Source organism: Ammodytes marinus (genome assembly GCF_949987685.1).
Source record: "Ammodytes marinus genome assembly, chromosome: 14".
In the NCBI taxonomy this organism is placed as follows: domain Eukaryota; kingdom Metazoa; phylum Chordata; class Actinopteri; order Uranoscopiformes; family Ammodytidae; genus Ammodytes; species Ammodytes marinus.
Genome location: NC_137218.1, coordinates 23,886,729 through 23,902,816, shown reverse-complemented (window position 1 = coordinate 23,902,816; position 16,088 = coordinate 23,886,729). Strand labels below are relative to the sequence as shown.

Below are 16,088 nucleotides of genomic sequence, written 5' to 3'. Positions count from 1 at the left end.
GTTGTTTCCATTTCTGTCACTTTCCATTATGTGCAATATGTTGTCCTATCTTTAAACGGCCACTCAAACACATTTTCTAGTACTCTGAAAATACAGAATATATCAACAGTGTAGTCATTACATTGACCGGACTTGGTATTTCTAAAAGGCCTAATCAATGACGTGAGAAGTGGTTCACCGATTGCAGTGACCTGCTGGTTGACTGTATCTACTTTCTGTATTATGGCTGCCAGCAAAAATTTGACAGTGTCACAAATTACCATTGCATTTCTGAGCCAGGAAGTGTAAGTTGTTCATAGTATTACAGAGAAAAAAACAGAACCTTCCATAATCATTATTTGAATTTCCAATAGATGGTATCATGTCCATTGGCAATTACACGTAAATGGATATATTACGTTTAAATGGTGACTTTTATTCCATTTTAGTACTCATATGTAGCTGAGAGTATAGGAAAGTAAAAAAAAAAAAGCCTAATTAGGAAAGGCTGCACATTTGATTTTTCTCTTCAACATCCAATCAATACGCGACAGAGGATGGTTATCACTTTTCGATATGACAATGCATTGAATTGGCTTACTGCACCGGAAACAAAGGTTTTAAATGGGAGTGAGCAGACTACCTATCCTTTTGTAATGTGTACTTTTAATTAGGCAAATAGTGAAATGGTGAGTTAGACAGAGAGAGGGGAAAGGTCTGAATTGACTGCTGTGCCACAGAGGGGGGTGGGTGGGAGAGGGGGGGGAGGCATGGGACTGAAGCACACACACTATCTGTGGGAACTATTGGTGTGAAATCTCATTAACTGTAATCCAACAGGTGGTTGTTTGACTTGCTGCTTTAACCTCCGGGCCCCGGTGTGAATGACAGAGCTGTTTCCCTGTCAGACCTCACCTACCTACAGTGCAGTATGATATCATTTCCTATAAATACACCTGGATGTGGAGACTGAGGAAGCTGATTCACCTACAGGCCGAAAGCCTAAAGTTTTAATCCACCACACATGGGCTGAAAACTATTTTTGATATACTATATGTATTGTGTGTGTGTGTGTGTGTGTGTGTGTGTGTGTGTGTGTGTGTGTGTGTGTGTGTGTGTGTGTGTGTGTGTGTGTGTGTGTGTGCGTGCGTGCGTGCGTGCGTGCGTGCGTGCGTGCGTGCGTGCGTGCGTGCGTGCGTGCGTGCGTGCGTGCGTGCGTGCGTGCGTGCGTGCGTGCGTGCGTGCGTGCGTGCGTGCGTGTGTGTGTCTACAAACAGTTAGGGCTTCTACTTCTCCAAAACAAAGTCAACATTACTTTGAATGTCACATTCACTATACATTATCCCTTACATATATACTGTATATAATAAAAGTGGACTAAACTGTAATTATGGAGGTTGGCGACTAACCACTCTAGGGTACCTGTAGTGTATTTCTGACACAATGTGGTTTAAATCACATTCATTTGCATCTCTTTTGAAGCGTCTGAGCTTTTACATGCTATTTTTACCATTGTGTGTGTGTGTGTGTGTGTGTGTGTGTGTGTGTGTGTGTGTGTGTGTGTGTGTGTGTGTGTGTGTGTGTGTGTGTGTGTGTGTGTGTGTGTGTGTGCACATGTGTGTGTGTGTGCGCATGTGTGTGAGTGTGTGTGTGTGTATCATGTGGCTACACTTCCACCTAGTCGGGATTTTTTCCCAAACTCCAAACTGATTGAGAGTCTCTATGTAAAACCAGCCATTTTCCCAGCACAGCAGCGGCTTCATTTCAAAGCCTGCATCCTTTATTCAACGCTCATCTCAGCACTCATCATCAAAATGCATGCAGTAGCTGGTGGCTTATGTTTATTTATCTGTTTAAAAAGGAAATCCATATCTTGGAAAAGGACATTTAAATTCATGGTGAAGATCTTTTTTATTTTTGCAGGCACCAACAAAACTGCAATTGGAGGGTTGTCTATTGGCTGTGGGATGAAAATGTAAAGTGTAAAGCATGAGAAGCAGTCCTTTTGATTCCCCACAACCCATGCAAGATAAAAGGCAGCAGTGATTTAGTCTCATTTCTTTGTTTTTGTTGGTTGTTTTTCCTCTGCGTACTGTTTGCTTTCAACGTGCTAAATTCTAACCGACAGTTTTTTTGTTGTTACCTTTTTCCTTATCAGTCTCAAATCCAGCATTAGAGTGACGGCCTGATAAGCAAGCTTGGTGTAGGGAATACACCGTGTCCCACAGCACAGCTGTCACCCTGAGTCAGGCAGAGAGAGAGAGAGAGAGAGAGAGAGAGAGAGCAGCATATGTCCTAGTACTTGCTGTAGTTCAAACCCCTGTCCCAGTCCCAGTATCTCCTAGCTGCAGAGAAAAAAAAACATTTTCTCCCCTCCAGCCCTGGGGCCATCCTGTATGAGCCAAGCTATTGCAAGCACTTCAGGGTGTTAAAAAAGATTAAATTAAATTAAATAAATAAATAAAGATCCTGTGTGTGCGTCTGCATGTGTGTGTGTATGTGTGCATCTGCGTGTGTCTGTATATGTGTGTGTCTGCGTGTGTCTGTGTGTGCGTGTGTGTGTGTGTGTGTGTGAGTGTGTGCGAGCGTGTGTGCGTGCGTGCGTGCATGCATAAAGATTGATGATTCCAGGCTGAAGCCGAGGCCCTCACACAGCCATGACCCAGCTCCCCCCTCACCTCTGATAGATAGATGGCTTTAGGGGGCTTGTGTGGCGGATCAAAAGTGATCTGCGGTAGGCCTATCTCCCACAGACCACACACACACACAACCTGACTGCACAATTTCTGTCAGCCCTGGTGTGGCGCGGTGCATTAAGGCAGCCTGGAATGAACATGCACATGATTGAATTCGGCCTGGCAGCAGTAAAAGTTTTTTTCCAGATGCTCAAGCCTGGTTGCTTGGACAGCGTCGGTGGGGTTTGCTATTGTAGATTGATCCCGTTTTCACTGTTTTGAAGTTGAAAGAAAAAACATTATTAATGGCATTTTGCACATTCATAGCAATGCTAATGTTGGCACCTTCTTACGTGAAAATGTGTTTTAGTATTAAATACATTTCAGTGTTTGTTTGATTTCTGTTGTTTGCTATTGTTTCTGGCAGAGACATTATTTTACTAGAGTGCAAGATGATATTAGTGGAACTAAGGGGTCGAAGATCCTGTTTTGACCATTCCTCATTCAGCATACAGTGTGGGAGTCCTTGCGTAGGCTATTAAGGCGAGACACTCCAGGCTAAACATTATTTTGTCAATTGTTTAGCCCTGACCATGTTATTTGTTGATTTATAAAATGAAAAAAAGCTGTTTCCAAAATGTGTTCACTACAAGCTGTGGACTCTGATATGATGTAATCACAAAATAAAGATTTAAACTCTGGCTTTATCCAATATGTAGATTTTAGATTTTTTTAAAAGATGCACATTTACACAATCAGTTAGAGATCACCAAATTTGCATATTTATTCCAACATTTCTGAGAAGAAATTGCCAAAACATGTGTATTTTAATGTAAGTAATCAACAGGCAAAGACTGCAATGTCGAGTTATCACTACACATGTTTATGTTATCTGGCGGACGTTTGCACATTGCTGTATGTGGAAATATGAAACAATTAAATATGAGCTTGAGAAATGGGATTTTTTTTTTGTATTGCCGTAAAGGAAAAACTACAATGTTTTGTAGGTGTTTTGGGTAATAGTTTATCCCCTTTTACAGGTAGACTGTAACACTAAGACTGTAACACTAACACATTACAAACCGCATTTAAACCATATACTAGTTGGAATGGTTGCCTTCACAACAGAAGATTCATCAATGATGTACAGACCAATCAAGCTCTATCTCACTGAATCAGTTCATTGGATTGGGTTGTCAACACATTTTTCAATTCACTAGAGAGCCGTGTGTTTGTTTTTCTTTTGCTTTAGATGTTTTATAGTACATTGTGCACATTCTTCACTGCTTTGCCTCACAACCTGCGTCCTTCCCTTACACCGCTTCTACGAAAAGGTTGTGTGTGTGGCCTTTGAGATTGAAAAGCAGCCGTGGTTTTCTCTTTGCTCTGTACGCTTAAGGAATATGCGCTTTCTTTTTAACGGGTCAAATCTTAAAACCGTTCTGTCACAACAGATTCTCCTCGCTGGCAAAACCTTTTCAGTAGAAGTAAAGCTGCCATATTGCATTGCGCTGATAGGTAGAACCATGTGCTGCTGTATTTTCTATTTGATAATTTTTTTTCTTTTTCCGCTCACCCCTTTTATGTTTGTTTCCTTCAAAGGGGGATGATGCATCAAAGGAGGCCTGGCACATTAACACATTCCATATGCCGAGGGCTGACAATGAGTGGGGAACAATTTCAATATCTATATACTGTATTTACCTTGCACGGTGGCAGCAACAGTGGCACAGTTTCAGAATCACGTTGCAGTGCACCAGCAGCCTGTTCCCTCCTTCATTGTGTAATCGGACACATTTTAAAGCCCCCGTAAAGCCAAATCAACAAAATCCTTCTCACTGTGTCATTTGGGGAGTTTGTTGCTTGATAGTTATCATCTGGAAAGAGTTAGGCATATGTATGGATACCAAATTAAAGATATTGTCATTTTGGTTTAATAACTATAACAGATAGTCCGTTTAGAGAAGGCGGGCTATGCTCTGGTTCTTATGACACAATAAGTAGTTTAAACCAATCATAGCAGTTTTTCTGCCCTAATGTTCTTTAAAAACGATGAATGTTGCCATGGAGACCAATTGATACAGCCACACTGACACAGTCCTATACAGAGAGTACTGTTTAACCAAGTTTTATAATATTTATGAACCTTTTATTTACAATCAGATGTTTGTCAAGGCGTATTAAGACACTCAAACTTTGATATCATAAATTGATTTGTACTATTTTAAACCAGGTCAAACAAGGCTTTAAATAAGTGTTTTTGTTCAGAGTCACAAATGCTTTATCGCCCTCTACAGCTTCAACACGTTTCACTTGTTGACTAATACCATTCTCTCAAGACAACACTGGTAACACCATGTCCATTCACTCCCACTCTCTCTCTCTGTCTCTCTGTCTCTCTTCTGTCTCTCTCTCTCTCTCTCTCTCTCTCTCTCTCTCTCTTTCTCTCTCTCTCTGTCTGTTAATAACTCCTGTCCGGCCCAGTCTGCTTCCATCTCCTTCCATGGCCCACAGCTTGGATTCATCAATTTAAATCCTACCTTCACCATATCCCCCCCCCCCCTTCACGCTCCCACCACTCCTTAAATGCTTATATCCCTCAAGCATCTGCTCCCCTGTATTTTCTACCAACGTTCTTCCCTTTGCCCTGCACACAAATGCACCGTTCCCTTTTTCCATTTTCTCTACCCCCTTTTCTTCCTTTGCCCTTGAGTTTGAGAATGGCATTTCGGGGACACAGGGAAAGGCTACATTATCTCCTATAGCCGGCCTCTGCCGAGACTCCCCTTTCCCTCTCTCTCTTTGTGCTTTCTTCTCCCGAGCTCTCCTGTCTAGTCTCCCCCCTATGTCCTGCCAATGTCACTTTTGATGGCACACTGCAGGACACGCTTACTATCTCACTAATGACTTGGTCTCGAACCCCAGCAGTTCCACTTTTCAGCTTACTTGTAGTCGAGTTAGGACAAAAAATATGCTTTGCCCTATGTGGAATCGTTTTGAAGAATTTGTAAAAAGAATAGGAATCATGCTGTACATTGTTTTGTTCTCTGAACACAAAGCTACAGTATTTCAATGTAATGCTGGTATAATGCGGGGGGTTCTTTTATGTGTCTTTTCATAGCTTAGATAGTGCTGTGTAGCTTTTTCAAGAAACTGTCTGAAATCAGGAAGGCAGCTCACATGCAGAGTTAGGGAAAAAATATGCTTTGGCCTATGTGGATTTTTTTTGAAGAATGTGTTAAAGTCATGCTGTAAATCGGATTGTTCTTTGAGAACACTAAGCTTTTTGAATGTAATGCTGATATAATGAGGGGCTTCTTTTTGTGTGTTTTTTTCAGAGCTTGGATAGTGCTGTGTAGTAGCTTTTGAAGGGTACTTTGAACTCTTTGGTTCTGCTAAGACAGCGTGTGTCCTCCACCTAGTATGAAGATAAACCTCGCTGTTAGGCACATAGTGTACAGTATATTCTGTTAACGATGGCTTCCCTCACAGCTGGGTGACTGCTGGTCAAACTGACAGCAGCAACACATGAAGACAATCTGGCACAACCTGTGGCTGCTTCGCTAAGGCTAAGAACCCTTTGTCATCATCAAGGTTACAATAATAAAACTGTTTAAGGTTTGGCTTTAACACGCTCATGGCCAAAGTCATGTAATGTGCACAGTGTGTGCCAATCAACAGTCTTCCAACACTTCGGTATTCAAAACATACATGTGTATGTGTGACCGGTCAGTTTTTTTTTGGCCTGTCACTTTAACTGTCACCGATGTTTGTTTGTGAGACATATGACAGCCTGTGAACAATTAAAAGCTGCAAAGAGTGCCATTGTGTGCACAGCAAGGCATGTGGCCAATCACCACTAAATCATACTTTTCTAATACTGCAGGGCTGCGAGAATGAGCCACTCATCTGTATACATCTACTGTACCCATGCATCCTCAAGCCGTGTTCTATGCAATACATCTGTACAGCTTTGTTCCACATATAATAGTCTTACCAGGTTGTTCATGTACTTATTGTTGTTGTGTCATGAGACATTGAATCAGTGTCAACCTGCTTTTATGCTGCTATTGTGAAGCTAGCTACCTGCCACAAATACACTTGACGCCGGATGTGAGGACTTTGAGAACAGGTGTCAGCTGGCAGGCTTGTCTTGATTAACTCTCCTCCGAGGATCCCAGTATGGCTTTAACTGACAGTTTGGTCTCTATTGTGCAAAACACTGTGTCCTCCTTTGAGAGAGAAAGCATGGCAGAACGGGAACAGAGTGGAACCTTGCACACCTATATGAGTCCTCTTGATGCTCCTTGACAGGTGATCAGTGTGTGTGTGTGTGTGTGTTGTGTGTGTGTGTGTGTGTAGGACCTCTCTCCATAACAACCCCTTCCCAGGTGCAATTCAATAATGCGCAGGAAACCCATGCAGCAAAGTGAATCCATGTGCAATTCATAACTGTCACCTGTACCAACATCTAGGGAGGAGGCTTGAAGTAAATTACACCTTTTTGTTTCTGCACGTTGAGTGCTGTATTAAGCTGTTCTGCCAAGCGTGTCAAATTGAAACAAGCAGTGCTGGCATTTTCACCAGCATTAGTCTTGCTGTGCTCAGAATCTTGCATGGAGAGTTCAGTATTATTGAAGTGGAGTTGTATGAGGTACTTCTGTATACTTTGTACTTTACCTATGGGGATGGCAATCACACAGTCACTTTGAGAGTTCTGGGGACACTCAGTTGTAAACATATATAAATGCCGAACAGCCAGACTGCCACTCATTTTTGCACTTTTTTCAAGCCTATGTATTCTTGCGGCAACTCGTTTGGTGTATTAATACAATAACCGAACTGTACGCTTGACGAAAAGTGAGAAAAAATCTTACATTTAGCGTACAATTGATATAAAATGTGTTTGTTTTAGGTAGGCATTTATAAATGTATACATGTGGTTTCTGTTTGTCCCCTCTGCAACAGTACAATGCCGACTCCCACCACAGCGACATCTCCCCCAAACACATTATAATGAATGCCCAGAATGCCATCTCCATAATGTAACTAATGCATGAGTACCTCATACAACCACACTTAAATTATGCTTAAATATCCCTTTAAGAGACACATTACAAAATTAGTTGAATATAAAAGGGAGTCAGGTGATAATGAGCGGGGGCTGAACAAAGCACTGATGATCACCAAGTGTTGCAACACCCTCCGAGAAATGTCACCTAGCGCAAACATTGGTTCATTTTTGTTGAAAGAAAGAATGAGAAGCATGAGAGACAGAGACAGAATTGGGCGCACATCAGGATATGTACTTGTACCTGTTGTGGGACAAACATGTATGTGTGAATGTTGAGTGTCATTACAGATCAGCTTGCTACATGAGGTAATAGGATGTGTCGCCCCCGCCCCCCTGCAGTTAGATCTGCGCTTCACTCTTTTCTCTTTGTGTTGTTTTGTCAGTATTAAAGCTACAGTGCGTAACGTTTTCATATAGAATGAATGTCGGTTCCATTCAAGCCATTGTCAAACGAGTTGACACAAAGTTGATCAAGTCTATATCAGCTCCACAAAACTCTCTGTATTTCTCAGTATGGCAGCGTTTACAGACTGGTTTTCACCCCCCTCCTCTCCTGACACTAGTGCAGATCAGAAAAAATCCAACGAAATGTTTCAGTTGTTGATTCTATTGCTAAGAAAAAAAACCTGACTTACAGCAGAAGGAATAAAATCCATGTGTGATCACTGAAGCCTTACCTCATGTAAATGCGCAGACAATGTTGTTGTAATTACTCAGAATTCCTCATGGGGGTGACAGAAGTTACACACTATAGTTTTTAACAAAGATATTCTTAAGTAATATAACATAACAGACTCATTGTGAGTGAACTGCATGACATCACTTTCTTTTAACACAAATCAAAATTGTGAAGTAGATGAATTACCATTGTAACAATTACCTCTATCAGCTCCGTGCTCCTTTTTTCTCTCTCAGTGCTCCAGTGTGGCAAATCCCTTCTCAGAGACCACACAGGCAGACAGCCAGTGTGGAAAATGACAATTGAGGCCACAGCTGTTGACTTGTCGCATTAACTCTGAATGACCATCTCCACTTTCTGCCACTTTGTGTGTGTGTGTGTGTGTGTGTGTGTGTGTGTGTGTGTGTGTGTGTGTGTGTGTGTGTGTGTGTGTGTGTGTGTGTGTGTGCGTGTGTGCGTGTGCACGTGACCTTTGATAGGAGACCTGGCCTCGGACGATGAGTACCTGGAAATCCCATCTATCTCCAGACAGCGAGCAGGGACGTACGAGTGCACAGCTGTCAACGATATCGACACAGACAGCCAGACCGTCGACATCACTGTCAACTGTGAGTCCACTGCTTCCCGTAGTATTTAAGTGCTAAACTATTTAGTCTTTGGATCAACTAGTCTATTAGCAGCAGTAAAACATTTTAATAAATCAGCTGATTTGATTCACCATTCATATCATGTGTCAAGCAGAGGTGCTGGGTATTGTCTGATTCCAGATTCTCAAATATGAAACCTTTTGCATTTTTGAAAACTCTGACTCATGCCATTGTAAACTGAATACCAATGAGAAGTTGGCCAGAAAAGTAAGCTCATTTGAAGATCGTTGGGTCAGGCTGTGGGGAATTCGCACTTATGCTTATCATCTTATCCTGATTCATTGGTTCATTAAAAGCAAATAATCACGATAACAACCTATGACAGGAGTAATTAGATGTAGCCCTACTAATTGGAAAAGTATTTGTGGTCATTCGTATGTTAAATTCCGCTGATAACAGTTTTAAAAAATGAATATATTGCAGCTTAAAACAATATTTCCCAGATTATTCATGTATTGACCCTGGTGGAAGCATTTATCTAAATTGCAGTGGGAAAAAACTACTATAGAAGAAGACATAGATATGACTCTGCTTGCAGTACAATGTTTTACTGTTTTATTCATACTTTTAAATCAATTTGGCATACTCTGTTTTTTGCATTTGTTTCCCTATGGGATCTTTTGCTCCACTGAATCAAATGTACTCGCTGGAGTATGAAGTAATTAGTTGAAGCCCCTTCCGTGTCAAACGCCTCCAGATTTTAAGAAAAACTCGCACAAAGTGTATATCCATAAATACATAGAAGGTAGCTAGATTATTCGATACATTGAGGGACATGAAATACATCTTCCACACTTTTATAATTTAAAGCTTAAATGGTTACAGCTCTTAAATTATAATGTGCTACATGACAAAAGTGATGAGAGTGCTACTTCTCTTTGGCTAAATTGAAAGGAAACTCTTCAGCTTTTTGACTTTTGATGAAAAATTCGCTTTTCTTTCTCTATATTCAGAAATTCTATATAGTCCAAGTGATTACACAAGGAAGTAATCGGCAAATTAATAGACAATGAAAATATGACAGCCATGATGAATAGGCCAGGTTGTTATGCCTCAAAGGCCAGTTTCCGAGCCACACAGCCCAGGAACAAAATGGGTAGAATTTTGGGAGCCAATAAGCAGTTACACAGTTAAATCTATTTAATAATGTGAAGGGTCTTAGCTGCGGGATAAGGAGAATGGATTGTATCGAATTACAATCACACAGCGGCACAATTATGCAGTTTTACCAGGGTTATGTGTTGTACATAACTCAAATTCCTAATTCCTGTTCGCTTGGTGGCCACGGTTCAGATAACAGCTATAGAGCACATAACAGTGAGGTTCTAAAAGTAAAAATGCCCATAGATTTTTCTCCACAGCGGATTTGATTATAAAACAATATGTACAGAATCTTGTATCTTTGCCTTTTTCTAATTTTTTCCTTTTTTTTAATACAATGTTTTATAGTCACAAGTATTGATGTAGCTGTTTGGCTTGGTTCCGTGATTAAACCAATTGATAAGGAATTGGTTTTGAATGGGGACATTTACTTACCAGAGCCGAAGTCACTAAAAAAAAACAGTGGCCGCCCCCGATGTTGAGCTGTATGAAGAGTATAGCAAATGTCCTACTGAGCCCCTGCTATCCCTGTAGTGCTCTCATATGTTGCTTGCTTGCCTTTGCTTGTAGACGCTCCCACCGTGTCAGAGGGCAGAGATGTCGGAGTGTCTATGGGCCAAGTAGGAGTGCTGGAGTGTGAGGCGGACTCTGTGCCCGAGGCAGAGTTTGAGTGGTATAAAGATGACAGAAGGTATGTGTTTTGCATTTCAACTATTGGTAAAAAAAAAAAAAAAAAAAAAAAAAGGAAGGAAGGAAGGAAGAAGCATGTCTTACTGCTGCCATCACTTTTCACAGTTATTGACATACATTTAAAGGTGGATTAAGCAGTTCTGGAGAATGCTTGTGGTTGAATTATCTTTTTTCTGGGTAAAATCAGTGAAAACCTCCCCACGATCCGCTACCGGTTCGTACGCTGTGTGCGCTGAACACAGCCTAGGCTCTGTAAACGGGCATGTTGCTAGCCACCGTGGGACTCCCTTTATTTACCTAGCAGTTTAGAGAGCATAGGCTGTGTTTTAACACCATATTGTGTTTTCAGTGCACACACAGGACGGACAGGTACTAGATTTTAAGGAGATATTTCATGATTTTGACAACAAGCATTCTTTAGATTTGCTTACTCCACCTTTGAAATGACTGCAAATGGGTCCTCATTATTAATAGAATTGGTATTACCGCACTCAGGCCCACGGGTAATTTGGCAAGTGCCTCTAAAAGAAGAACATAATTGGCGTGGTTAGCTGCATGACGTGTCTGTTTACATGAATTGTCTCTCCCATCCAGGATCTTCACCGGCTTCGACGGCATGGAAATTATGAATTCTGGATCGCTGTCGAAGCTGACGTTCCTGAACGTGTCTGACACCGATTACAGCAACTACACCTGCGTCGCCATCAACAAACTCGGCAGCTCAAACACGAACTTCCTTCTCTTTGGTGAGTACAGGAGACTGTCACGTTCAAAGCATTGCAGAAAATGAAGTGAAATGAAGATCCTGTTATCTAGCTGCTAAGTGTGTTTCAATTAAAGTTATAACCCGCAAATGAGTTGTTCTACTCTCTATTCTGTGTCTGTATATCAGTATGATTGAACTTTGATAGTTATATATTCTTGTTAAGGCAACCACCGTATGTGTAGAGTAGGGTTAGTAAAGGTGAAAAAACATGCCTGTTTTAATGTGATTGGATTTTTGCACATGTGTTCATTGGGTTCAAACTATTAGAATAAGACAATAGATTAAAGCACATCCATTATAACTTAGAAACTATATTTTTTCCCATTATAATAGTTGTGAGTTGTGTTAACCAGTTCACATACATTACATCCACCTGTGATTGGAATTTAAAAGAGACATTATTTTAGATGAACTATTCTTCCATGCGTTTCCAATACCGGCAAGGGAAATCTACTCCCTGTGGTCTCAATATCTTTATCAGACATCACTTTCAAAATGGAATCTTTATTGAATAAATTGGCTAGACGGATACGTATTAATGGTTCGTTTAAAACTAATTGTAAAAATTCAGGCAGGAACCATGTCTTTAAAAAAAATCGAATTTGAATTTACAAATACACAGATTTGGTTGTTAATGTTAATATCGAAATGAGTAAAATCACTCCTTTGGCCAACAGTGCGATTAGAGTCATTTTCTGGCTCGGCCACCTGACATCCTGATGGCTCCCATGCTTAAGAAGAATACAATTAATTAACTTAAACTACTCTTATGCTGTAGTCTTTTCTTTTTTTGGGATCTGATTGCTCAAATTATTCTCCTATAAAGAGTCAATTCTGATGCCAAACCATTTTAGTTGTGATTTCCTTTGGAGTATATATTGCACAAAAAAGGTCTTTAGCCCTTTCAGACATGCATCTCTGTGCATACAGTAAATGTGAAGGCAGTGTTACCACATTAGTTTCATTAGAGGTATGAATAACATATTAGTTTGCTGATTCAAATCATTTTGTTCTGTTCAGACATTCCGACACTCTCACTTCAGGTACATCACTGATTTAGTTCAATTGTTCAGGTCACTATAACACTTTCACAGAACTGTTTCAGGCAGGGTATGTAGTTCAGGAGCCAACTCTCTGCAACATAATTATTGCATACTGATTGTGTCTGTGGCTTTTTCTGTATTTTGATAAGCTTTTGAACAAGCACTGTGAATCAGAGCTGAGCTGACAAGAGTGCTCTCAGTCACTTGAAAAAAGTGTCTGTGCTAAAAGCCACTGCTCCAGTCAGTGGCTTTTAGCAATGATATCCCTTTTTAATATTTAATCAGTTTAGCGTGAAGGTCTCTAGATGTGTATGTACATGAACTGAACAACCTCTAGGTCATCGAGTCACTTTCACGAAAAAGCCACAAAGGCAGTCTCTTCCAGGTGGTATGTTCAGTTTGATATACCAGTACACAATAGTGGGATCCTTAAAGTCCCTAAAAGTAATGTTAGAGTCAAGCATCGTTGAGTTACCTCCAAAAAAAGCGCTATACAAATCCTATCAATTATTATTATTATTATAAGGCCAATGGGCTTGACTTTCTATGGTTGTAGACACATTTAGAAAGGCAGAATAATTATCCAATAATACAATTCTTTATAAAAATGTAACTATGGACAGCAGCCCTTGCTCTAAGAATGGTCATCCATTTAGGCTTCAATGGCAACAATAACTTTTAATACCCATCAGTGGCTGGGCTGAGGCTTCCTTCTTCTTCTGTAACAGGTGCCAACTAATGTCCAAGCAGTGTGGCTCTTTCTCTCTACTTCCTCTCATTTCTGATGAAAGTCCTGAGAAACAATCTATCCGTCATCTCTGTCCGAATGAGAGATGATGAAGTCACCAATGGTATATGTCTCCTGTCAGAAATAGTCCTTCTCGAGGCCAGTGGGCATCCTTTAAAATCCAACTGTGTCCATCACACTTCATCATAGTCCGCCGTCGCTTCAAACCAAAGAAATAACCACATCGCCAAACTTCAATCAAGTCAAGAATGTTGTTGGATTATCACTTTATCAACAATGATAGGTTGTCAAAATGAAGATAGTGCAGTGTTTCAGCTTTGAAATGGACTTCTGACACCACCAGTCTATTTGCCTGTTAGCATCCTTGGAGTTGAGTAGTGTTTGAACAATGTGTATGCAGCAACTATATATAACAGTTCATTTAGCAGCCCTACTTTTTATGCTTTTCACAAAGTGTTGTCAATGACGTGTCGCTGTTCTGTTTGCTCTGTTCCATTTGTTCTCCTGGTGTAGTGGTAATTGAACCCACTAGCTCAACGCTATTGCAAGGTTAGTAGTATCCTGTACCAGCATGCACGCTTAGCTGTCTTGGATGGAAAGTATTAACCGCATGCTGGCAAATTAAAAAAAAAAAACATCGCCATTTTCACAAAGTGGACATTTGTCTACAATATCACCGGTTTGACTCACTGGCTTAACAAGAATAGACGGATCGTTTCTGGGCTCTTTGGTCACGTCAAAAATTGTACTGTACTGTATGTGTTATTGTACTCCAACTATCTGTTCTCTTTGTGAGCTGTTTGAGCTGTTGCTTGGTAGGCATGTTTGATCTGGCAAAGCAAGCCACCATTAAAAAAATTGATGTCAAATGTCAATCTTTGTGAAAATGGCCATTGCAGCTAACTATGTCTCATCTTTCTCCTCTGCAACCCTAACCGCCTCTCTGTATGCCATGGCTTCATTTTGATTGTTTGCATGCTGTCTTGACACTGTAAGTATTCATCCTCTTTTACTATCATCATTTGTGTGTGTGTGTGTGTGTGTGTGTGTGTGTGTGTGTGTGTGTGTGTGTGTGTGTGTGTGTGTGTGTGTGTGTGTGTGTGTGTGTGTGTGTGTGTGTGTGTGTGTGTGTGTGTGTTGTTTTGTGTATGTCATCTATGTAGTTATTGTATTCCAGCTGTAGTCTACATCCCACACGGATAATAGTGAAAGAAAGCAAACACAGAGCGTTGGAGAATTTGACTGCAGGCTAAAATGCTTCTTGTATTTTGAAATATACAAAAAAAAACACACGCTCACAAACTTCAGGAGCTGTGGTGACAGTGTAGAGATAAACAGCCCCGTCCTTGTGACTGGAGGTTTGCAAGCATCTCGTAAGCAAACCCCACTCGTCACCATTGTACTGTATTAATGGATTTGATTTTTCACTTGGAGTGAACGTCATTATTCTAATTAGCCATATGCAGGATTAGGGATAATCCACTGTGGCAGAGTAATTGGATAGATGCCCCAAAGGAAACGTTGGTGAACTCGTGGAAATCCGGTGGAAATTAGTAGTCATTGTGTTACGAGCTTCAAAGTAAAAAGTTAAAAATTTGTCCTCAATCCCCATACAAAGCATCCATTTAGGGAACTTGCCGCCTCACACCCAAAAAGAGCTTTATGAAAGTATTAAAAACATTATTATTAGACCAATGAACTAGTGTTATTCCTTTTTGTATCATAAAATGGTTTTATCTTTTAACTGTAGACTCATGGAAATGGTACAGTGCTCCTAATAAATGAGCATTCAATATGATAGAATACAGCTGACATTTTAAGTTGTCAGGAAATTAGGTCATAAAAGTAAGACGGTCGTGCGTCTTTACCTGCCTTTTGCATATATAAACATTAGGGCTGTAAAGATACAAAAACTCACAATTCAATTTGTTTATCGTCATTAACATCTATACAAATGTTCCAATTCCAGTTGTTACATCAGACAAAATGAGTACTATAGAATAAATAAGTCAAATCTTCACCTGATGTTGAAGAGAAAAGACTTGAGGCAGTGGTGGATGATGCCATCTTTAGTTTCATGCTTCTTTTCCTTGAAGGCCACTGTAGCCAGATAATACCAAAATACTTCGATATAACACACTGTTCCTTTCTATAATGTATTTTCATTAGAACCATATGAAAAGAAAAACATCTTCAGTGTTCAGTGAAACTTACCCACATGGGCTTTGCTGTTCCTTGTCTTGTTAGGACCGAGAGCAGTCCAGGATGGAAGCGGCGGCGGCGCGATGGGAATGCACTCACACACCTGGCTCCTCTTCATAGTGTTTCTGCCATTTCTGCTCAGATTTTGAAGAGGAATGGATTTGAACACAAGTCCCTCGTGTGTTTGTGTATGTGTGAGGGTGTGTGTGTGCGTGTATGTTTTTTTTTGTTTCAACCAGAACCATAAACTGAAGTATCCTGCTACATAATGAAGTTGACCCACTAAATGAGAACATTTAAAAAAATAAATACTTTTTTTTTTTTTTTTTTTTCAAGGATGTAACAGATGTTTCACGATTTACTGGAATTATGATGGATGTTTTCCTTTCTAAATTATATTATTCTGGTCTTTTTTTTTAACGTATGTGTCTCGGGAAAATGATATTTTGTACATGTGGGATCTCCTTTACAAATTGATTTATCT

The 16,088-nt window shown here is 40.3% G+C and overlaps 1 protein-coding gene across 2 annotated transcripts in view; it reads left to right on the top strand.

Annotated features, from left to right (window-relative positions):
- ntm (neurotrimin) overlaps positions 1–15,860 on the top strand; it is a gene marked incomplete at its 5' end in the record, with an annotated part of 377,639 nt that extends 361,779 nt beyond the window's left edge. For both annotated transcript variants that reach the window (XM_080041575.1, XM_080041574.1), the window contains 5 exons: positions 8,887–9,015; positions 10,726–10,846; positions 11,440–11,591; positions 13,916–13,951; positions 15,650–15,860. In XM_080041575.1, coding sequence (XP_079897701.1) covers positions 8,887–9,015; positions 10,726–10,846; positions 11,440–11,591; positions 13,916–13,951; positions 15,650–15,753 — 542 coding nt within the window. In that variant the 3' untranslated portion in view covers positions 15,754–15,860. The remainder of the gene's footprint in view (positions 1–8,886; positions 9,016–10,725; positions 10,847–11,439; positions 11,592–13,915; positions 13,952–15,649) is intronic.
- Positions 15,861–16,088: the final 228 nt, after the last annotated feature.